This window comes from Astyanax mexicanus, chromosome 17, assembly GCF_023375975.1.
Source record: "Astyanax mexicanus isolate ESR-SI-001 chromosome 17, AstMex3_surface, whole genome shotgun sequence".
NCBI classification, from domain to species: domain Eukaryota; kingdom Metazoa; phylum Chordata; class Actinopteri; order Characiformes; family Acestrorhamphidae; genus Astyanax; species Astyanax mexicanus.
Genome location: NC_064424.1, coordinates 16,262,975 through 16,288,160, shown reverse-complemented (window position 1 = coordinate 16,288,160; position 25,186 = coordinate 16,262,975). Strand labels below are relative to the sequence as shown.

Here is a 25,186-nt window from a genome sequence, read left to right as displayed (position 1 = left end):
GATAGGAACTTTGTTAGGTTATAAACATATTAGGGAAAAGATAAGGTAACGTAGGTGATATGGAATTGATTTCCTTGTATTCTTTATTTCAAACAGAATTTACATTTTATTTAATGTTTTATGTAAGAAAAGATATTTAGTACCTGATCTGCTCTGTGTTAAGGGATTGCCCCTTTGCTTTAATTGCTGGTTACACCCCCCCCCTTAGCAGCCATAACTGGCACCAAACGCTTTCTGTAGTTTCTGTAGTAATTAGTGTCTCTCATGCCGTTGAGGAATTTTGGTTCACTCCTCTTTGTAGGACTGTTTCAGCTTATTTTGTGACTCTCTGCAATGAACTGTGCATTTTAGGTTGTGCAGTAACATTTTTAGTGTTTTTTTTTTTAAGATTGCAAAACATTGTAATATATATATTTTTTTCAGTATAAATTGTGAAATTAGAATGTATGCTAATTTTCGCGAACTGTTATGTATTTATAGATGTATAGATCTGAATTTGTTCTAATCCAATATCTGTATCAGGACTGATATTGATGTAATTAGCGCATTGATAAAAACGCTATCTTGATACGTAACAGTACACTAAATGTACAGCAGATGTTTTAGATTAAGCTTTAAATTTCAACTTGAATCTACATTAATAATGAATAGCTAAATGTTTGGCAGCTCCTAAGACCTGCTTTACAGGTGTGGTTTGCTCTTCAAAGCAAACAGAACAGCAGCTCTCTCAGGCAGGGGTCGGTATGGGGGCACATGTGATTGTGTGAGTGTTTGTGGCTGTAAAATAAGTGGTGAACAACGAATGTTCATTAATGCGAGTCACAAATCACACACAGCATTGTAAACCCTTTCTGTTTAGCGTTAACTGTGCTAAAGGGGCTCTGCAAACATAAAGAGATAGCCAGTTACAGCAGACTGAAAGCAAAACGTGTTTTTACTATGAATTAAACCACATCTGTGCAAGTAAATCTAACTCGAATATCGAATGAGATAATGACTGTTGCTAAGGAATACTTACATTGTTCACAAACACAACAGGTGATAAACTAGTGAATTAATTGGCCTGCTCTGTTTTTCTAGAACATGCAACACGTAAATGGTATAGGGAGTAACGCTCTTTATTTTATTGCTACATGATTGATATGGCATTCCAGGTAGTTGCTGTGGAGTTGCTACGGTGCCTTTAGTGGTTGCTGTGCTATCCCATGTGGTTGGGAGTGACAAAAGTATTTGTATTCTGGTGGCATGATGTAAACTTTTCCACCTCATTAACCCCACAAAAAAGTTTGCTACAGAGGAAGCCGTGCATCCAATCATACCTCTGAATATAGGCCCTCATCACAGAATTACTTTTTAAAAAAATGTATCTTTGTAAATATTTTAAATGTATAATTTACATAACATTAGTTGCACAATTATAGTAAAGTTAAGAATAAAGAATAAAAATGTATGCATTCTTTCTATTTTTAAAACTATGATCAGTTCTTATTCACATCTCAGTGTCTGTTGTTCTCCTATGTTGCATTGATCATGATTATTAGAAATGAGATAAAACTAACAAAATATTCCTTTTGGTGTGTTTCTAATAATATCTGCATATACTTTGTTATTACATTAAAACAACAAGTTTAATTAATTGATTTTGCGCTTGTAAATAGTAGGGCATGTTTTGGTTGAATGCGGCCATTCTTTTTCTGTGCATTGAAGTAGGTGGATCCAGTGTGCGGTTACCCCAATGGTGTGAGAGGAAAAAGGAAGCACAAGTGTTTAAGCTAACTGGTTTTTCAAGAAGACAGGTAGAGCTTGTTCACCTGCAGCTCGTAAAACCCTGCTACAGTATTTGTGGGATGGATCTTTTTCCCTGCTGTTAATTATTGGCTGTGTTTTCTGAATAGGTGTGGCTCAGAGAGAACTGCTCTACTCTGATTGGAGAATATTTAGAAACTCGGCACCTCCAGTCTCTCCAGTCTTGATATTTAGACTGTTTACTTTCATAAAGCATTTATAAAAGGTTGTACTCTGCTGGTGAACATGCTGACTGTAGATGTTTTTTCATTTATTTCTCTATTATATTCCTGGTAAGTACCAGATATTTCTTAAATATCTTAGCACTAGGCTAACCTAATTTAGTTGAGTCTCTTTAAAATAAAGGTGCTAATCAGTGAAAAGAAAACACACCGATCATATTCATAGACAATTAGTATCATTTATCAATGTTTTGTTTTTGCTTGATATAACATTTGATTTGGCTTATTTTGGCTGTAGGATGGGTCTAGCTGTCAAAAGGCTTTTGTTAGATGGCTGTATGTAGATGTTGTATTAGATGTGTATTAATATAAAGAACCAAAACTATTATGGAGCAGTTTTGGGGGATTTGAATTTGAACTCCTCTTGTTTAGCAGCCTTGCATTGGTTATGCTGGGTTTTTGTTTCAGTGAAGAGATGTGATCAAATGCTCATACTCTTAGTTATTTTACTATCAAATCACTTCCTCTTGGTTCCTAAAAGGAATTTGTGAACTGCAGTGAACTATTGATTTGCTGCCCATTAGGGCTGCATTTGGCAAGAACCTTGCAATATAATATGCATCACAATATATGTGTTGCTCTAAATATTTGGATGAAAATCTCAAAAAGTAATGATTTTCAAAATTGCTTAATTGAGATTACATCTTTACACATATAGATCCTGCCAGAGGGTCCCTTTTCCTTAACAGTAAACAATAAGGGTTTTTTTTTTTGCACTTTGTTTCAAATAAAAGCCTTATTGTAAGGTTTAAGGAAGCTGCTTGCAAGTCTTAACAGTAGCTCAGTTCATTTTAGTTTTTATATTGAAAATGCTTAAGTTGGATTGCACTTGCACAGTTTTGAATCCTATGAAAATAAATGTAAAAGCAACTTTATTGTCTATACTTAATACGTCTATGATATCTGTTAATATCTATAGGAGGTGTTTTGACACGTTAAAAAATAATTATAGACAAAAATCATTCTCTCTATTTGAAGAATATTGATATTTCTATTTGTTCTAATATCACCCATCCCTACATCAAGTTATTTAGTTATTTTAGCAGTTATGAAAAGTGGAAGAATGAAAGAAAATCTGCAAAAAATCTGCAAAAAAGTATTTTAAGAACACAGACCTTAGAAAGCCTATTTATTAGGATGAATGTGTAGCATTAATATAGAGCTCTGTGCTCTCCTTGGACTGTCAGGCCTGTGAAAACCTTTTAGGACGGCTCAGTCTTTTTCATACGCTCACTCCCTCCCACACACTTCCATTGTCTTTTTCCAGCTGTCTTGGCATGTCTGATCTTGTCTGAAGCTGATTTCTCACAGGGTGCTCACCCTCTCTCACTCTCAGCCACTCCTCCAGACAAACCCAGACTCGCTGATTTCTGGACTCCTGCGCGGCTTTTGCACCATATTGCCTATATTCCCCCCCGCCCCCACTCTAATTATTACTGTACTTCCGCAAATTACGCCAACTTCCTGTTGTGCTGTGTGTTTGGGGAAGCTGTTCCTCTCTGCTAGGACCCCCAGAGAGGCCAGGCCAGCATGTGTGTCCTATTTTAGGCTGAGCTCCCTTGGCCTCTGTATCCACTGGGTCATCCATTCATGCTATCAACACGTGGGCGACAGTTTAAAATGTTACAAAGACCTTCTGCAGCTTAGAACACGTCTGTCCTCAGCTTTATGGGGAGTGTCTTTTAATCATGTTGGTAATTGACTTATCTGCTTATTGGTTTAACAATTTTCTGAATAGTCAGTTTAGTCTTAAAGAAACAGTGAAAATGGACTTTATATGTAAGCTTGCCATTAATATGATATTTAAAACATTTTATACAGTGTTAAGTGTTAGAAATAACCATATTGTATTTGCAATTGCTACATACATACATACATGAAGTGTTTGTATAGAAATTAGGGGTGCGCATATCATTTCATACGCAGGAATATCGCCAACGTTTTTGAATATCATGAATATTATGCCATGAAATATCACCTACCCCTAATTATCACATAAGGGTACTACTTTTTTTTTGCTGTTTTTAGCAACCAAAAAAACGTTCTCATTTCCCATGACACATCTACCAGAGACAGATTATTTTTCTAGTATCATTTCTTTTACTTTAATCCTGGATATATGGAGATAGGAGTGCATTATTCGTATCATGACATTCTGGATCATTGACTTCTGTTACAAATCTGATATAAATTCTGGTATTTTTTTATATCTCAGTTAGGGGTGTGCTATTTCATATCATATGCAATAATAAAATTAAATTTTCATTTTGTTGAAGTATTGGATTCTTGAAATAACTTTTTCATCATACCACCAAGAGTATAGTTATTTCGAAAATACAATAATATATCCTGATTATTTTAGGAACATATTTCCCACCCCTAGTGGAAACAGTGCAATTATTTTGCAATCATTATTTAAAAAGAAAAAACTACATGGATAAATATTACTGTATGCCTATACAGAAAGCTCTGTTTTGTTTGTTACAAATAATTATCAATACTTTAACATTGTTGTTTGTTAATTGTGTATCATATTGCATTGTTTATCGCAATTCTTTTTAAGAATATCAAAATTATGACTTGCTGCACTGTCATTGTCATACTTTGAGCAACTAACCAACCAAGCAGTTGTCTTTATACCTTAAGAAATAGCATTTTACTTCTTACATTTTAATAAAAGAATTGAGTTTAATAAAGTAACCCTGAGATCAATTTATTGTTTTGTTCTTTTAAATAGGTTTTTGTGGAGAGTGTATTTTAGTTATGACTTGAGGATCTTTTTTTTCCAGGCTTCTGATTTCTTTTCAGTGCTGTGTTTAAGTGACTGATGTCCGCTTGCTCAGAGTTCTGTGTAATTATATGTTGTCCAGGTGGAGGCAGGTTAGGTTAGGTGTGGGGCCAGACGAGAGCAGGGTGTCCAGTGTGTGATGTTAAGCTTCAGTTCGCTTAAGCTGAGCGCTGATGACAGGAGATTTATGAGTGCGTGAAAGAAGCTTCCTGTCCCTCTGGGTAATTCGGCCTGTTTTTTCTCCTCCTTCTCTTATGTAGTTAAGGTACGGTCATTTGTGAGGTGTTGAGCCTGTGTCTTGTTGTAGTTCTTTGTGTTTAGGTGTAGACCTGGTTTGTTTAGATTTGCTACATTTATGAATTTCATACATTAAGCCCACTCTGTTTCTCAAAGTAGCATTGCTTTATTTTTGTTACTTTTTAATTTTGTTATACATTTAATTTATATGGAATCAGAGTCTTGGTAAGAGTCTTTCATACACCTATTGTATGAAACTCTTAATATTTAAATAAAGAAAATGTATTGGCAAATTACCAATAATATCTTTATCACCATATTGACCACCACTAATTACTATTTCTTTACTATTTGCTTTATAGTTTATTTGGGATTTTCAGACATTTATATTGGTCCATTCTTCAACATTTTGAAGTAATGAAAAGAACAACTGCCTGATTCACGTCAGTGTCAAAAATGGTTATTCTGTCATTTTTGCATGTCAGTGATGATTATACTTGGAATTATGAGCAATGTTATTGTTGTCTATTTGTACTCTCTCTCTCTCTCTCAAATCATTTTGTAAATGTCTGAAAAACATTGCGATGAGACACGCAAGTTGTGTAGATCAGTGTGGTTGTGAATGAGGGATTATGAGGCAGCAGAGCAGGAGGCTGTGGTGAAGGTCAGAGCTGTGTGAGAATGAAGACTGCATTGCTGTCTCGCTGCAGGTCCTCGCTACAGATTAGTAGGCAGCGAGTTACACACCACACTGCAGTATTGCCAGCAAATATTCTCTGTGTGTTTGATACAGGCAGAGATGTGAGGCCTGAGTGTGTTATGATCATTTTCTTTCTATAGAGTGTTGAAGAGAAAGGGAAGTGATGAGCCACTTCTTTGTTTGTGAGTAACAGTGTCCGAGGCTTGGTAAGTTCAGAGCTGTAGATTCGAACTAGCTGGTTGAAGATTGCATGCCAAGCTCATTGTTGTATAAATGTTCAGAAGACTCTTATGTTGTCCCCTGATTATGTTCTTGCTGAGGTAGTGTATTAACCTGTGAGGCAGCGTCTCATCAACTGGTTTCCTGTCTGTCTGTCTGTCTGTGTGTGTTTTTGTGTGTGTGTGTGTGTATCTGTGTGTGTGTATCTGTGTGTGTGTATCTGTGTGTGTGTGTGTGTGTGTGTGTGTGTGTGTGTGTGTGTGTGTGTGTGTGTGTGTGTGTGTGTGTGTGTGTGTGTGTGTGTGTGTGTGTGTGTGTGTGTGTGTGTGTGTGTGTGTAAGTCTGTGCCTGTTAGACGTGGTCCACAGCGTTTTGCAGAAACTGACATTGTGATACTTAAGTGTAATGCTCTAAGATGTGTCCTGCTGTGAACCTTGTAAGGACAAAAAACTTCCCTTTGCAGTTTGCTAGCTGCGAGCAGATAATTACAGCAATTTAAAGCCATTGCTAGACAAACAGAGCAGGCAGACCAGCACGCAGTCAGACTTGTGTAACAGAACCTAATGGTGGTTCATCTCTTCAGTGCAAGCATGGTATGTGGTGTTAAGGTTTTGGTTTTATTTTTTAAAAACCCTGTTCTATTAGATGGTGACTGAGGAAAGGATTGTTCCCTCACAGCAGTTAAGCACCTATGCAGGGCCTAACTCGAACATTAAGCTTTAATTTAAAGGCTGCATGGTTCTTGTAATGATTTTTTTAAATAACAACTGCCTGTGCAACCCCTGCATTAACATGTCCATGTTTTAAAAAAAACAGCAGCAGTGGCAGGCTCACATATTTGAAACACAAACACTGTAGCAATCTAATATTTCAGGATTGAAATGAGGTTTATTCTGTAACAGAATCTTTGTTTTTAGATCATTTAAAAGTTGTTTTGATGAGCCCATGATGCCACTCTTCAGAGGAGATTCAAATAGGAGAACAACTTGCAATTGGCCACCTTAAATACCTTTTCTCATGATTGGATACACCTGGCTATGAAGTTCAAAGCTCAATGAGGTTACCAAACCAATTTTGTGCTTCAGTAAGTCAGTAAAAAGTAGTTAGGAGTATTCAAATTAATAAAATGATAAGGGTGCCCATACTTTTGCACCGGTCAAATTTTGGTTTAATGCATATTGCACATTTTCTGTTCGTACAATAAACCTAATTTCAATCCTGAAATATTACTGTCCATCAGTTATTAGATATCTCAAACTGAAATGGCTGTTGCAAACACCCAAATATTTAGAACTAAAAATGATTAAGATTAATAGGGGTGCCCAAACATTTTTCATATGACTGTAGGCTAATCTGTTAGTATGAAGATCAATTGTTTTTAAATGGTGTCAGAACTAGTTATATTGAATGTTAAACGTTTCATTGAAGCACAATAATAATAATAAAATGGTTCGATCAGACCTGTAGAACCAAAATTACACTTAAAAGGAGCTAGTTTTGTCTTTAGAACTAACCCAGCACATCTAGGTTCTGTAAATAAAGTTAGATGAACAAATGCATGTTCACACACTGTACTACAGTGCTCTTGGGATGTTCAGTATATGGCACAAGTTAAAATGATCGACAAAGTGCGGTAGAGAAATTTCCACATCTTTTAAAGGACCTACACTAGTGGATCTTTTTGGGTTAATTTTGCAGTTCAGAAAATGTACAAAACAATAGTCAAGGACCTGAAAAATACAATGTATACAAGTAAAGTCATCACAAGTCCTGCGGTATCTTCCTCTTATCTCTCGTCTGACTCTTTGCACTGGGTATGGTGAGCTTTGGCTTGTGTTTGGCTGCTCTGTCTGCAGTGGTGTTCTATCTAGATTATACAGCAGACTTAGAACCAGAGCTGCTCCAACACTCCTGCTACACCTGCCACTTAATGACTGAGTCGATTCAGGTGTACTTGAACAGGAAAGTGCAAAGTGTTTGCATCCAGTTCTCCTAGGTCAGTTTCCCCACCCCTGTTATATGGCCTGCGTGTGTGTGTCAGCAGTGGAGGCACCTTAAAATAGCTGAATTAGCCAATTAGAAGGGGTGTGGACATAGTGTGTGTTTTTGAGATGAATATTAAAAGGTCTATTGTAGAGGCCGACCGATATGGGTTTTTCTAAGGCCGATGCCGATACCGATCATTAGTGGTCAGAGTCAGCCGATGGCCGATGTGACCTGCCGATTTTTAGGGCCGATATGCTATCGTATTATATTTATTTGGCATGCTTAAAATCATACTAGTAAGAGGAGGAACAACAGTTGTAAACTTCACACAATTTATTGAAAATAAGGTTAGCATTTTATAGTGACTTTAATGTTACTATATCACTATATGTTAATAAAAAAATATTAATTTTATTTAGATTGTATTATCCATAACATTTTATTTTATTCATTATATAACATATGTTCTATATACACTATATATTCATGTTTATAGTAGAAATATTATGTTGGCTATTATATAAAATGTACTGTAGGGGCCTACTAATTAACAAATGTATGACTTGTTGCAGTCTGTTAGTCTATTAATTATTCATTTTAATATGTTTAACAGAGTGCAAGAAGACTTCCATAATGTGACAACTTTAGATAGTTACTCCAAAACGGCAAAGCTCATTTCTTCTTCAACTCCATGCAGTTGAAAACGAATGGACATGGGAGGACAATGTTATAAAATGTTCACATTAGGGCTGCAGCTATTATTTTACAAAAATGGGTGACGTTTAAATTAAGAATAAAATTATAAATAATGCAAAAACAGACAGGTGCTGTAATTTAAATATAGCTTTATCTGTTTTTTTTTTTTCTTCTTCAAATGAGCTCCTTAGCCAGAGAAACGCGTCTCATCAGCTGTACTGGAGGTTCGGTGCGTGAGCGGAAAATGAGTTGAGAAAGCTGAAGAGCGCGGACTTTATAGGTTCAGGATAAAATGAGCTTTTATCAGAAAAGTCTGGAGGGGGTTCTAAAGTAGAACCCGACAAAACAGAAAATTCTGCTCATCGTTTCATTTAATATCTAACAGCGCAAACCGCTTTAAACGGGTGAGTTTTACAGCAGAACAGCAGGAGGCGGCATGATTTAATGTCTGTTTGTAGTGAAGGAAAAAGAGATGTTTTATTTTAACTCCATTATTTTAGAAACTATTTGTTTTATTAATTCGTTTACAATAAAGCTTATTTATATACAGTGTTGGGAGTAACGGCGTTAAAACTAACGGCGTTACTAACGCCGTTACTTTTTTTCAGTAACGAGTAATCTAACTAATTACTATGACTGTAACTATAACGCCGTTACCATTTCCGACACCCCGTTACTGCACGTTACTTTAGCAGCTCTATGAACTTTTTTTTTTTTATTTCGCTTTGCCCTGGTTAACCCCTCCTCTGTCCGGTGAACTTGAGCTTCTGGCCGCTGTGCCTGTGGTTTGGCGTGGTGAAGTGAGGCACAATTGTGACGATTTGCGTGCTTTAATTAATTCAGTGATTGCCGTGGACAGCCAAAGTTCCGAATTAAGGACGTTAAACTCTTTTTAGCTGCTCCGGTTTTTGTGGTGCTGCTGCTTTCTATTTTAGAGCTTAGATTCTCTGCCCGAATCCCACCTGACCTGAGGACCGACCCGAAATCAGGCTCCTATTTCTATTTTATATAAAGCTCTGGTGTGATAATCACAATGTTGCTAAGTAACCAATTATTATTGTTCACTAAAGCGAACGAAATAGCGAAAATTGAAAGTGAAAAACATTTGTGTTAACTGAATCTAATAAAAACGGTAATTAAAAGGAAAAACATAACTATCTCGAACTGTATTTTGTGTTTATAAAACTAACTAAAACGAACTGAAATTACTGATAGAATACCCTCATTTTTGTGTTTAATTTATTTATAAGCGCTGTTGTACAGCGGAGTTGTACAGCGGGAGTTGTTGTGCCGAGCGCGCGGCACTCGTGGTCCGTTAGTTCTTGTGTAAAGCGCTCGCGCTAGCAAGCCCACCCTAAAATGAACAGAAAAAATAAAAACAAAATAAAATTAAACTATAATAAAAATGAAAACTGTAATCACGTAGCTCTGGGCGCACGTGAACGCCTCCGCGTTTGACTTGCAGCATTGTGTGTAACTGTTCTTAAAAATCATTTAAATTAAATAATAGTTCTATGCTTCTATGTTACAGTGTTAATTAACATAATTCTGATTATATTTCGCTCATTCAATCAGCCCGAAAACAGACAGTTTATGGGGCGGATCGGGTCAGGCTCATAATGACAGTTTATGGTTCGGGCTTGGGCAGAATGTGCACGGGCTCCGGCTGGGTCGGATTTTTTGGGCACGATCTAAGCTCTATTCTCTTTTGGTGAAGCTGTTATATTAATACCATTTTAACGGGCATTAAATTGTTGTTTTTGTCCATTATTTTGTTTTATATATACATATTTCTTTTGAGTGTGGCTTGGTTTGTTAAATTTCATCCCCAGACGCGTTTTTCCGCTTTTTTCAGTATTACAAGTTTTAGTAATTTTCTTTGGTTGTGTGGAGAATTTCGTTTTATTTTTTTGAAATTCGTTAGATTATATTTTTGTCAACATTTTGGGTTTATTTTCGTTTGTTATTTTTTGTTATTTTTCTAATAATAATAGTAAATGCATAATTGATTTCCTTTTTTTGACGGGCGAATAATAAAAAGTAACGCGATAGTTACTTTTACTGGTAACTAATTACTTTTATAGTGGAGTAACTTAGTAACTCAGTTACTTTTTTGGAGAAGTAACGAGTAACTATAACTAATTACTTTTTCAAAGTAACGTGCCCAACACTGTTTATATATAAGGAGAAGTACAGTCCTCTAATAATCCTGACTAACCAGTAATTATTATTTCAGCGCAGCTGCGAATATCCTTAAACAGTTTTAGTCCTGCCCTTTTTCATTTCGTCTAAAAATAATTTAAATACTGAAAATATCAAGTGTTAATTTGATTTTATTTACTTAGATTTTCGTTTCTGAAGAAGAGACGTCAGTTATTTTATACTAGAGCTTATAGATAGGGCTTGCCTTGCATAGTCAGGGCGCATTCCAAATGCACTCCTGCCATCAACGCTAAGCATAGTTTCGTTTGGAGAGAAATGCTACAACACCGATGCAGTTGAAATTCTATTCTTTTTCAGTAAATGAAGCAACATCACAGATTACTAATCATGAGAGAAAATATAGACTTTGGGACACTGGATTGTAAAAATGGATGCCTTACCCGTTGAAAGTCTTGCTCACTCTTGAAACCTTGCGCTGCGTTCCAAGTAGCTGCCCGCAGATGTGCCGGATTAAAATCGGCGCGGCCAAATAAGAAAATCGGCCGATGCCGATTGATAAAAAAATAACAAAAATCGGCCGATTAAATCGGCTGGCCGATCGATCGGTCGGCCTCTAGTCTATTGTATCAATGTGGAGTTGGGATGAGGTTAATGTCCAGCAGTGACGATAGTGCTGTGATGCAGATGTGCTCTAATAGAGCGAGTTAGTGGTGTAGCTTCTCTTGTTAACTCTGCACTGATCACAACAATAGCATGTCTGTCCATGTTTATGTGCTCACCTCACTGACTAACAGTCTGTCCTCACACTGTGGTCATAGTGAGCAGGGGTGAGGGTGCAGAGAGGAGAGTACCACAATTGACACACTGTTACTGAATGAGCACAGAGCAAGCTGACGCGTAAACAGATATGCCCGTTTTCACTCAAGCTTATTTTGTCCGTTCCCTTGTTCTGAAGTCCGCTTGCCCCCGCTTTGCGAGAGAAGACATTTGATGTTTGACCCTTCAGCATTAGTTTTTTTAGTCCAGGCTCATTTGATATTTAGATTTTTTTGGTGTATTTTTGCAATAATGATTTTCTTAGTGATATGACAAAACACTGAAAAATATTAATTATTATTTTAAGAATACATCACTGTGACAAATTTAATGTAAAGTTTTATGTAGCAGAACTGTTCCAAAGATTGTTAACTATAACTTACCAAGACTTACCAAGATTATTCTGTATAAAAAATAGTAAAATAAAATCTGTAGACTTACAAAATTATATCATTCAAAAATGTATAATAGCGTTGTCTTGTCCTCTCTTTTCCTTTTTGTGCTCAGCTGTCCATTTCTCTGCCCTTCATCTTTCTCTGCCTCTGTCTTCCTTTCTGCTCGTTAATGTACTTGGACTGAGCCTGGCAACAGTGTTATCCAGTAGGCGTTACATAAGCTCTTGTGAAAATACTATTAACCAGTAAAGTGCCAGTTCCTTTTCTCTGCAGGTTTAACTGTTTGTTAACCACCTTGGCAACAATGTATCTGGAAAGGAATAATCAAGACGAAAAAAAAAAATCAGTGATTTGATCCAGTCTTTAAATTTGTTTTTGCAGACTCACACTGACTCAAAGTCCGGGGGGCGCTCCAACATGAGCCGCAGCCGCAACCCACAAGCCACCACATCAGACGAGCAGCCCCATATTGGTAATTACCGGCTCCTGAAGACCATTGGAAAGGGCAACTTCGCCAAGGTCAAATTGGCGCGACATGTTCTCACAGGGAAGGAGGTGAGGATCAATATCTCTGGCTTGAATTCCCCCAATCACCTGAAGAGCTCACCTTACACTCAGTCTTGTTGCTAATACAATAACAACACGTGCATGCAAAGATACGCTCACAGCACACAACCACACATCCTCTTCCTACACTGATTCTGATATTTAAATGCTGAAGTACTTACTTTATGATCAGCGTCTAACACTATGTTCACATAAGCAAGCTAGATGACTCAAATAATTATTTCTGGTAAAAGATGATGAACATCTGATTTTCTTAGGGCTGTGCAGGGATGTATGATCTGATTTTCTTTTCAATGTGGTCCTAGATAGCATATGCCTCCGATTTGTGGCTGTGAGATATTATTGGTCAAACCTTTTTTTTTTTTTTTTTTCTTTTTCTTTCTTGTGCCTCTTTTTGGCAACTGAACTGTACTTGTTCTGGCTACCCATTATCCCTGCTATTCAACTCAGCATTTTAACAGCTCAAAACTGATGTCTATATGCCATTGTTCAGTTCTGGTCTTGAATGGCTGTTACAATGAACAGTTTGGTGATTTTCCTGCTCGGACGCACTTAGTTCATCTCCTCTGTTAATTACCTGGTTTATTTTGCTAGGTTTATTTAGGTTTATGGAGTATTTAAACAGAGAAATCACAAAACTGTGCCCCACACTGGCCCTTTGGACTGGAACTGAAGGACCATATGATTTGCTGTCTGTGCTGTTTTGTAATGAATTAAAAGTTATGTGATACAAAATCAGTGGATTGTTGTAATGCAGTGGGTAACAACACTGCCCTCCCAGTGGCAGCCAAATGTCCCACCATAGACAATAAAGGTAAATAATAACTGACCAAATGTTTTTTTTTTTTAATGTTACAAAAAAAAAAAACACTAAATAGTTACTTTTCTGTATATTCGTTGTGAATGCAGGCGGTTACACAGGTCAGCTATTTTTCCTCTCATTAGAAAGCAGTAGACTGCTGACAGTTCAGTGTGATTACAGGGCATAATGGCGGTTCTTCTTCAAGCCCAGTAAATGCTTGGCTGTTCACTTAGCACAGTGCAATTGACGTGCAGTTCCTTCTCACTCAGATTTTTTTTTTTTTTTTTTTTTTTTTTTTTTTTTTTTTTTTGATACCTTGGGTGTGATAATTTGTGTAATGTGTGTGTACCTACATAGTGTTTGACACTCTTAAGGCAGTGTACTTCAGTCCTGGTTCTGCCCCCTCCCCTGCCCAGCACATTTTAAAGGATTGTCTGCTTTAACACACCCTCTACAACTCTTAACAGGATTTGTTACTGAGCTGATTGGATTAATCAAGTGTGGTCTAAAGAATACAATACATTTACAGGGCAGAGTGACAAGGACCATTCTTGATGAAAACTACTTTACAGCTTCATGCACACTAGAGATGGGCCAATCCATATTTTTAATCTGAATACAACAATAGGCTGCTAAATCAATGGCTGAAAATTGAGCATTATAAATTAACAGGCAGCTTCCTGTAATCCCTTAGACTTTGGGTCGTCTGTTAAAGTTTGGGTTTCTGAATAGCTCGAGTGAGAGTCTACTGCCTGGTCTTCATGTCATTAATCCTCACTATTCTCACCTGAAACCAATGCAGGTGCTTGACTTCAAAGTTATTTTTCGTGATCAAAGTGTATTTCCACCCCATGACTTGACTTAACTTAAACTTAAAATATCTCCAAACAAATAAACAGCTAAATGTTGCTAGTTTATCCTTCCCCGCTGCTGCAGCATGTTTTTTCTTCCCTCAATAAAAGTCAGACTAAGACGCATGTCTGCATATGGGAAGTGGCCCCAATGGGAATTTATGAATTTATATTTATTGTGGGGGATTTTTTTTTCTGTTCATAGAAGAAAAAATAGAAGATTTGGCCCCTGCTCTTAGTAATCTAAACTTATGATTCTGGTCACTTTATATACCTTGAGTATCAAAATTGTGTCTGGATCAAGCCAAGCCACATAGAATGGGTTGAAGTGTAAACCTACTCAAGAGGCACATTTAAAACACTTCATGCCTCTTAAATATTAAGATTTTATCTGGAAAAGGCCACACTATAAACTAACCCACTTTTAGACACCAATACCAATCCAGTTGCTCAAATCACTTGAGGAGGTGGTCTCAGTGAACTGCATTCATCTCTACCAAAGACATTCGATTAACAAAACTCCTCTTAGTCCAATCAAAACTCCTCCCTATGGCAAATGTCACTACTGAGCTGAATCAGTTTAAACAGTTTTCTCCTCACCACTGATGGGCTGAGGTTGTTGTTCTGTCTTCTGCTTAAAGAAGTGCTCTATGGCATGTAAAGTTATACATTTTGAGACAGCAATCAACATACCGTAAGTTAAACCATAAACGACTGTTTGCTGCTTAATGAGTGGATTTGCATATACCATTCAGATTGTAATCCGACTAACTAAAGATGTAATTAACTACAAAGTGTCAAATAGAATGTGAATGCATGTGCTTACAATCTTTTTCGGATCCAGTACAGATACAAGTTACATTAAGAGACCAAGAAGTGTAAATTCAGTGTAACACACACCCCATATGTTTTTAGAGTGTGTATGTGCGTAGAAGGAGACTCGCTCTGTAATTTCCTTGTGGCATGGTGGATTGTTTCCTTAGATTAGACCTTAGATTGCAATCTGTAGTAAGCTCAGCAGATCTGACGTCATGCTGTAGTTTCAGGCTTTTGCTTCAGATTACACACAGTTCTTTTTTCCACATATATTCTTTGTTTTGTAATGTTAAATTATTGAAGGTACCAAGACAAGCCATACTGCAGAGGTAGCTACAGATGCTATTATTTTTTTCATTGACACTTGGATATATTTAATGATTATTGGATCTTTTTGATTTGTCTTCTTTATTTACTTTATGGCAAATTAAGTTATTTGTTTTTTATTTATTTTTTTAAACCCTGTTTTTTCTACTCTGTTGTTCAGGTGGCTGTGAAAATTATAGACAAGACTCAGCTCAACTCCTCCAGTCTACAAAAGGTAAAATAAAATATTTTGACACTTGATTTCAAAAAAAGAATGAGCTGCTCAAAACACTCCAGTTTCTTTGGTGGTACATGTCTCCACATTCTCATATCAGGACCTCTACTCCAGCATCTCCCTCTTGCTGGAAACACTTTTATTCTGCGGAGAGGCAGTTAATTACAGCAAATTAGACTCAACTGCTTCCTGTGGTGAGGGGTTGGGTTAGAACTTAGGGTGGGTGGAATCCTTGCCCTGTGCACACAAACAGAAAAATGATATGATGTATCTTCTGCACATCAAGCACCAGTTTCTGTCTCTCTTGTTTCCCCAGTTATTTAGGGAAGTGAGGATCATGAAGCTGTTGAATCACCCAAATATTGGTAAGCTTTGCTTATAGGACAGATTGACGTAAAGTTGCTTAGCCAATATTATTGAGAATTTTTTTGATTGTACCTGTAAAGTTTTGTATGCTATTTTTTTGTTGTTGTAGCAAAATATTGAACGCTCTAAATATCAGCTTTTTAAAGTGTCACTTTACATGCAAATAAAACTATAAAAAAATAAATAATGACATTTAATTCTTTCTTCTTTCCCATGTAGTGAAATTATTTGAAGTGATAGAGACTGAGAAGACACTTTACCTGGTTATGGAGTATGCCAGTGGAGGTCAGAGCTTTCCCTCATCTCTCCTTCTTAAGGCTTATTTTATGCACAAAATTAGCGGACAGATTTCTGTCCCCTAATATTGAGCATAATTTTAAGCGTTTGTTTTGTCCATACTGATGCAAATTCTTTAAAAGCTTACAGATATGGACAGAATGGAACGGCACCAGTGCAAATTGTTGTGGCACATTTTGGCCACAACTGCAAAGTAGACATGATGAAGAAAAAACACTGACAGAAAATAATAAAATTATAGCAAAACCTTTTTTTACACTGTTTACAGCCGTTTGCACAGTTAAAAAGCCCCCTTGGTCTTTTATGTAGTAATGCTGAGTTCCATTTGAACTGGGATGTCTTGAGTTTTCAAGTTCCATATAGTAAATTTAAGGTGCAATGCCTAAAAAAGTTCCTACTCCGAATTTGGGGGATTTTTATTTACTCTTAGTTCAGAATCAAGAATGGCTGCACCACAATTTAACACTAGTACAGTAGTAAAAGCAGTAGTATTATACAGTTTAGCAAGTGTGTCTGTCTGTGTGTCATTAAATCAATTGTACACAGAGTAAGACAACTTCAATCTGCGGATAACATATAATGTATTGATATTAAACTGGTACTGCGTATAATGCTAACCACGTGTAATGTTAACAATATCCTACAATGTTAAAAGTGGGACATGTTTTTGTTTTGATGGCTGTAAAACACCGATAACGTTTTGACAAAAACAGTTGTGGTAAAACTGTTCAGAGTCTTTAGCTAAGTCTTTTTTTGGAAATGTTTTGAAATGAATAGTGTAAAATGCTTAGAATATTTTAGTGGAACTTCATTCCCATCCCTGACATCAAACAACCTCTAATGTTAATGCAATACAGTATTCATTACCTTCTTCACCTCATCACGTTTGTTTTAGTGTTCGAAATGTTTGACTGCCCTCTAATAGCTTTGTTGCTTAATATCCATCCATTAGCCAATGTAAAGAACAGATAGAAGCATGTGGGCTGTGACTGTTAAATCTTTCAACATGAATTGTATTCACTTTTGTGTTTAAATTAGGTATAAATCTGTCCATCCCACATGACAAAGTACCAACAGGGACAGCAAATATGAATGGTTCTTTCCAGTTTTAAGTTTCCAACCCAACTACGCTCAATGTTTCTCGTTTCCATGTTTAGTGGATCTCCATACAAGATACTCAGGTGGTGACTTTAGTTGTTGTGCTCTGCAGTCAGCAAGCCCTTTTAGCTTTCTTTTGGCTTTGTGTACATGCTGTCCATTTGGATCTCTGTGCTACATAATTATCCACATCTGACTGTTTTCATTTTCTCTCGCTCCTGGTTCTTTAGGAGAGGTGTTTGATTACCTGGTTGCCCACGGCAGAATGAAAGAGAAAGAAGCACGAGCCAAATTCAGACAGGTGTGTGTGTGTGTGTGTGTTTAGTTTGAGCAAACTCCCTGGGCCTTGTTTTTACCCATACCCCTTGTTTTCATGTGAAATGCTCCACTTAGAAATGGGGCAACCCTTCAAACAGATGTGATGAGTTGTTCTGACACTTCCAATATGCAGTTCTTAGCTACTAGCAGTGCTCTGTTGGTGACTCTTCCATTCTACTGTGATAGCAGAGGATTAGTAAAGTTCACCAGCCTTACTTCATCATATCTCTTAAAAAGGATGCTACAATCATTTATCATCCACTTTTGATTCCTCAGTGATGAGAAGTTTTACTCAGCTATTCACTAACTCAGTGTTCAGATTGTCCCATTCCACCTTAAATGATGATGCTGCCTCAGGTGCCAGAATGTGTAACTGCTGTGCACCATTTTTAAGGTGGAACTGGATTTTTTTCTACCGAGACATAATACCAGCAGTTGATAACTCTAAACATTAAAGACAATGAAGGGCCATAATGCTTTGAAACTACACCAAACAAACAGATAATGCAATAGTTATTTTTTTTTTTTTTTTTAAGTAAAATGTCACATTTTTCGGACTTGCACGACCATCTTGCTTTGATTTCCCACAATCCTTCCACAATTTGGAGTGAGCCTCTGAAAATCTGTTGAGGGCCATGTAGTCCTACCCCCACCCTTGCAACAAACACCATAGGCCTGTTTACAGTGGCTGTTGTTTAATGGGATGTATATTGTGCCAGTAATAATTATGATAAAAAAAAAATTGTAATTTTAAGAATGCTGCTGACATAAATATACAATAATGATGCAATAAAAAGACCAATGAATTTTAATAGTTACAAATATTCGGAGACTGTACTTGTTTGTTATGTTTGTTTTGTTTTGTGTTTTTTTTTTTTTTTTTTTTTATTGCTATGTACGGCTGATTGTATGGTTCTGTCTCATTCTGCATTTGTGTCTGTTAACAGATTGTTTCCGCAGTGCAGTACTGTCACCAGAAGTGCATTGTCCATCGAGACCTTAAGGTGAGCTTTTCATTCCCATTTAGCTTCAGAATGATAGATTTGATTTATCTCTAAACTTGTTTGAATTAAGCAAGGGTGTTAAGATGTTCCATGGTTCGATTGTGCCCAGGCTGAAAACCTGCTCCTGGATGCAGATATGAACATTAAAATTGCTGACTTTGGCTTCAGTAATGAGTTCACTCTGGGCAACAAGTTGGACACGTTTTGCGGAAGCCCTCCATACGCAGCGCCAGAGCTCTTCCAGGGGAAGAAGTATGATGGCCCAGAAGTGGATGTCTGGAGTTTGGGAGTCATCCTGTACACACTGGTCAGTGGATCATTGCCCTTTGATGGGCAGAACTTAAAGGTAAGCTTAAGTGTTTTGAAGAAGAGCTTATTAACTTGAACTAACAATGACAATCTAACTGGGCTTGTTGTGAATGATGTTTGACTTTGTTTTGCAGGAGCTGCGTGAGCGAGTTCTAAGAGGCAAGTACAGAATCCCCTTCTACATGTCCACAGACTGTGAGAACTTACTGAAGAAATTCCTTATTCTCAACCCAACTAAGAGAGGCAGTCTTGAGGTTAGTACTGGTATTTACCTGATGCTCTCAGTCCTGGCAACATCTGCTGGTTTAGATATGTGTATATGTGATACTGGAAGCTAATTTAACTAAGTTTTTATTTATTTATTCATTTTTTTGTACATATATTTTTATTTTATTACATGCAGTATGATCCCATGGTTTTTAATGTTTAGTTTTGTCAACTTTATTTTTGTGTGTTAACAAAGAACAGCCATCTCTACATTTCTACATGAATGCTGGTATTACACAGTATGACACAAATCCATACTGTAAAAAGCCTTGCTTGGATTTTTTTTTATATATTTTTTTTTTATACTGATTTACAGTCTGGATGGTCTTGATTGATTTGACCACAGTGCACATTTCCACTGTGTGATGGACCATCCCAGATGCCTTTTACCCCAAAACAGTTCATGTCACCTCTAGACTTAAGAAAGGTTAGACTTGCACCCTTAAGGCACTGAAATTTCTCTAAATAAATTGTGTAATGAAATATATTTATGCATAGTGCTGGGCGATAAAACGATATCGATAGTTATCGAGGAAACTATATATCGCGATAAGTCGGGGCGAGAAATTCGATAAACTAAATTTTCTATTTCCCGTTTAAGTAGCGTTGTGAAAAGGCGCAGCACGAGATCAGGCAGCACGCTGAACTGCTGCTCAGCCCAGTACAACCCCTCCCCTCCCCTCTCCACCATCCCCCTCCGCCCCACCCCCCGAGCCCCTCCACTCTGAACTCCTCACATAGCGGCTCCTTCTCTCCCATTTACTGGATAAACTTCATTTATACTATTCAGCGGCGCTACACTGGAAAACTCACCTTTTAAATATGAGGCATGCGTCTCCAAGATATTTAGAGAGGTGAGCTTGTTCAGATTTCTGAAGGCAGGTAAACGCTGCTCTGTTTGCTGCTAGTTAGATTAGCTTGTCTCCAGTTTAAAGTTAGCGATGTTTAGGTGTAAAAGGGATCTGTGCAATCTGTCATCATTAGCTAAGATGCTTTCACTGCTTTTTACATTCTAATAAACTAATGGGTAACGCACGTTAGCCGTGTTAATCCACGTTTCGTGTAAATTAAGGTTAACTTCAGCACGAGTGAGGGGTTAGTATATAAACACACAGAAAGGAAGCACTTTCCATCTTTTTTCCTAACTCTCACTGTTTCTGTTAGAAAACCCTGAGGGCAGCATTCTCCTCTGTCTTTGTGTTTTATAGTTTTTAACAGATAGAGAGTCTGTTATGCTGGATATTTTACTAAATACAGAAGATTATATAATCTGTCTAGCTGTATTTGAACTGAGCTAAACATTGCTGTTACTGAACTGGAGTTTTAAATACACTTAAGTAATGTAAGTCTAGTCTACTGAAAGCCAGTAATGTTAGTATAAATCTGTACTGCAGTAGAAGTGGATCATTTCAGAAACTTGACTTTATTCCTCCCACCTCCATTATAGGCCACTTTTTTTTTTAAATATTTAAATGTTAGCTTAATTTAAATGAAAAAAAAACTAAAGGCTCTTATTTAAAAAAAAACATAAGCAGTAAATTATCTAAAATTACAACAAATAGAAAATAGAAAAACAGTAAAACATATGTAATACATACTTTTTATATGACCAAAATTAAACTAGACTGAAATCTGACTAAAACTAATAATATCCGATAGACTAAAATGTAACTAAAACTATTATACATTTTAGTGAAAAGACTAAGACTGTATCAAAATCACCTGTCAAAATGAACACTGTGATATACTCTTGTATTTTGCTTTATGTAGTTGCCTGCATTCAGGGAGGGGAATGATCTTTTGATTAAATATAATTTTATAAAAATAAATAAAGTGTTATTGCAATTTAAATTAAACAGACATATAATGTAAAGGGTCTTACATATTTTTTAGTTTATATATTTGTCCCCTTTTTAAAATTAATTTAAAAGCTGTACCCACCTGGCAAGATGTTAACATCCTAGTGTCTGTCCACAAGGCTCTGAGCCTGCTAGTGATTTTGTCCATAACTCCCTTATTCTGTCACTTCTGAGTAAAAATAGAAACCTTTAAGTGTAACAGAAAGTGATTTGATTTATATCGTGATACATATCGATATCGGCTGATATGAAAAACTATATCGTAATAAGATTTTTTTCCATATCGCCCAGCCCTATTTATGCACTGTAAAAAAGTATACAAATTTCTTTCAGTACTTTTTAATTAATTAATTCGTTTTTAAACGCTACTTAAAGACTCAACCTTATGTGGATACTAAAATCATAACAATGACCTGTTTGAAATCACAATTCCTTTTTTAATAAACTCAGTACTAGCCCTAAATTGCTTCCGTCTTAACTTTTTTAAAATTGTTTTGCAGGCCTGATATACAGGAATGGGTGTAAATTAACAGACAAAATGAAGCTGACCTGACAAAACATGAAATCTGAGAAAAAAAGACCTCTTTAGTCCACATGGTCACTAAGTTACTAGATTGGTTGTTCTCCATCTTTTATAGTTATAATCCTTGCTGTCTCTGCCCCTCTTTCTGTTTATGTCTAGCAGCAGGTTATGAAGGACCGGTGGATGAATGTGGGCTATGAAGAGGAGGAGCTAAAGCCCTACATAGAGCCCCAGCCCGACTACAAGGACCCCAAGAGGACAGGTCAGCACCCCAGCAGTGCAGGGGGTTGGAAGCGAGGTGGGGCAGACGTCTGGTGTTAGTGGCCTGGGGGATTATGGGGAGGGGAAAATGACAGAAAGAGGAGGGTGGTGGTTTAGTCACTTGGTGCTGGGATTAATCCCTACAGGTGCAGATTTGAAGGCATTTTCTGTGAGTTAAACTAACCTACTGGTGTTTGTGTTGGTGTATTTTGTTGTCCATCTGTATGCTAATCATTTGTTTGAGTGTTCTGTCTGCTTAGTGTTCTTTATATGTGTAGAATAATGCTTGTGTCTTGATTTTTTTTTTTTGTTGTACTGCCACCCGTAATTTATTTTGACTTAATTAGGTCTTTGAATGCTTGCTTTTGATCGCATCCAATCTGTTCCTGTCTTGCCTTTCTAGACATTATGCTGCAGATGGGATACTCTCAAGAGGAGATACAGGACTCTCTTGTCAACCAGAAATATGATGAAATAATGGCAACATACTTATTACTGGACTACAGGAATTCAGAGGTATGATTCATGAAAAAAGTTGGGAGTGGTATATGTATGATAAATCATCAATCATGATTTGATGCAAAAGCAGTATCCATGAAATAAGAAGTGTTTGCTGAAGCAAAGATGGGCAGATGATCTCCAGTTGGAAATAACAAATGAATAAAGTTACACTTATAGAAAGTGCATTTTGTGAAACCCAAGGACGCAGGACAATTACGTTTTTACACACAACCATTTATACTCAGCACTTATCCACACACCGGTGAGAAGTGGCAGCCAATAGCGCACAGCGTACTTTCAACCAGAAACAACCGTCCACCGTAATCCAGTGTACCTTATCTCCATGTTTTTGGACTTGAGATTTTGTACTAATGGTATTTTTTGGTCTTTCTCAGCTGGATGAAATCACAACAAAATCCAGGCCAGGCATTGACCTCACGAGCAATGCGGTACAGCGCAGTACCTCCAATCAGAAGTCCCGCAGATCTACAGATCAAAGTAAGATGAATTTAGCTCACCGCAGAGAAGCTTTTGAAATTTGTATTTTAATTCTTCAGCTGTCTGATGCTTATTTTTGCTCCTCTTTTGTGTCTGTTCCACTGCTTTTATTGCTGTAGGTTCGTCTGCTACATCCAAGCGCTCCCAGGGGGATAGTAAGCATGCAGCCGAAGAATACGGGAGAAAAAGCTCAGGCAGCTCCGTTAAAGTTCCCCCAAGTCCTCTGACTACGGGCGACCGCAAGAAAACCCCGACCCCCTCCACCGTGAGTTCTCATACATTTTATACAGGACAACAATCCACTGCATGGCAGTGTGCTTGCCATGACTACAGTGTTATAATCATAACCCCCTGTAGAGCTGAGAAATGTAGCTGGGTGGCTATCAGTATGTTTGATAGAAAACTTCAATTTAGACTAAGTTCATGCCAATATGGCATTCTTTAGCTAGAATGTCTGTGTATGCATTGAATTTGGTGACACATGCACATTTGTTATCCACCTACAATTGTCAGAACCTCTTCTACTATGTAATCAGGTTTAAAACCTAGATCACATTTTGTGTAAAACCATACTTTAGAATTCAACCATACATTTTAGGGAAAAACAGCTTCAGCTATAACAGTGCTTCATGTTATAAATTTGTATGCATGTTTGTGCTTTTTTGTACATATTTTATGCCATTCCACAACCTGTCATTTTGGATATACAGGCTTTGTCAAACGGTTAGGCAGCCCATATTTTGCATTCTGTATATAATTTGTATACAGTTGCTCTGTATTAGCTGCTAAATTTAACATATTGGAAAATAATACAACTGTGGAATACACAACAGTTTGTCCTTCTTTTGAACTTCTGAAGCAAACAAACCAGATTTGTTTTTCTGTAGGGGAACAACAAAAGCAGCTGAAGTTGTATTACTGTAAACCTACTCAAAGCTAATTTAAAACTGATACAAATCTGATCACTCAAACCACTTTAGGAGGTGGTCTGAGACGCATTTGAAACCATGTTATAGCCGTGTTAAATCTTCTGTCAACAGCCAAAACTCTTCCCCATGCTGTATGTTATTGCTGAGTTAATCAGTCTGAATGGTCACGTTCTCATCAGCCTGAACTTCCACAGTTATTGCTATCCCTTAAGTTTGGAATAGTGCACAATGGCCTGTAAAACTGTAGTTTTCTTTAGCACTCCACAGGAATAGGCTAAACAGATAAACAACTGGTTGCTGCAAAACGGGTGGATTTACATATTCTGTGCCACACAGCAGTCAGATCAGATTTCAGTAACCAGAGATGCATTTGACAACCAGGTGTAAAAGTGTGTGCTTCCAATCTAATCTATATTAGTCATGTGAAGTGAAAAAGGGGTCAAACATAGGTCTATTATTTATAAATGCCTTGTTTTATTCATATTCCCTTACAGGTGCTGGTCAACGAATTAGAATAATTTGAAATAGTGCAATCATGAAATTCTTTGAATGCATTTTTTGTGCAGAAAGCAAATCAGGTGTTCACCGCACCTGTCCTACTCGTTAGACTAATCACAGAACTCGTTACCTGGAAAACTATTTGCTCAGCTGAGCTTTCCAAAAGGCCCATTTAGGCCATTTAACTGTGACACTGTTGTTTTATTGAATTAGAATAATGGAGAAACCGTTTCATTGAATTAGAATAATTTTTATTATAATTACAATCATCACTTTCTCAGTATTTTGTGGCTGCCCCCTTGGCTTGTATGACTGCCTGAAGTCTCCGCGGCATCGATTTGACCAGCTTGTCGCAAGTTTCCGCACTCACAGCTTCCCAGGCAGTGGCGATGTTCTGCTTCAGTTGGTCCAGCGTAGTAGGCTTTCTGTCGCGAATTTTCCGCTTGACGATGGCCCAAAGGTTTTCAATGACATTGAGGTCAGGCGAGTTGGCCTGCCATTCCAAAACTTCAAGCTGTTTTTTAGTGAACCAATCTTTGGTCGACTTTGCCGCATGAGCCGGTGCAAGATCCTGTTGAAAAATGAAGTCTTCTTCACCAAACTGTTCCTCAACAGTCGGAATCAGGAACGTTTCCAGAACATCTTGATATACGGCAGCATTGACAGTCTTCTTGAGGAAGCAGAGTTTCCCTACACCTCGAGCGGACATGCATCCCCAGACCATAACGCTCTGGGGAAACTTGACGGATCTTTTCACGCACTCGTGGTTGTAGGTTTCGCCACCACGACGCCAGACACGAGGACCTTGGTCACCGAAGGAGATGCAGAAGCGTGATTCGTCACTGAAGACCACT

At 37.3% G+C, this 25,186-nt stretch overlaps 1 protein-coding gene across 13 annotated transcripts in view; it reads left to right on the top strand.

Annotated features, from left to right (window-relative positions):
- The window catches only part of mark2a (MAP/microtubule affinity-regulating kinase 2a), a 47,528-nt gene that overhangs the window by 7,276 nt on the left and 15,066 nt on the right, over positions 1-25,186 (top strand). For 7 of the 13 annotated variants that reach the window (XM_015604587.3, XM_015604583.3, XM_015604582.3 and 4 more), the window contains exons 2-13: positions 12,409-12,582; positions 15,551-15,604; positions 15,921-15,969; positions 16,190-16,255; positions 17,596-17,666; positions 18,631-18,687; positions 18,797-19,033; positions 19,131-19,250; positions 21,805-21,943; positions 22,310-22,422; positions 22,803-22,905; positions 23,025-23,170. In XM_015604587.3, coding sequence (XP_015460073.3) covers positions 12,409-12,582; positions 15,551-15,604; positions 15,921-15,969; positions 16,190-16,255; positions 17,596-17,666; positions 18,631-18,687; positions 18,797-19,033; positions 19,131-19,250; positions 21,805-21,943; positions 22,310-22,422; positions 22,803-22,905; positions 23,025-23,170 — 1,329 coding nt within the window. Of the gene's footprint in view, positions 1-1,995; positions 2,079-12,408; positions 12,583-15,550; positions 15,605-15,920; positions 15,970-16,189; positions 16,256-17,595; positions 17,667-18,630; positions 18,688-18,796; positions 19,034-19,130; positions 19,251-21,804; positions 21,944-22,309; positions 22,423-22,802; positions 22,906-23,024; positions 23,171-25,186 lie in introns of those variants that run through there. The other 6 variants (XM_022676275.2, XM_015604585.3, XM_022676276.2 and 3 more) reach the window with 4 other exon arrangements.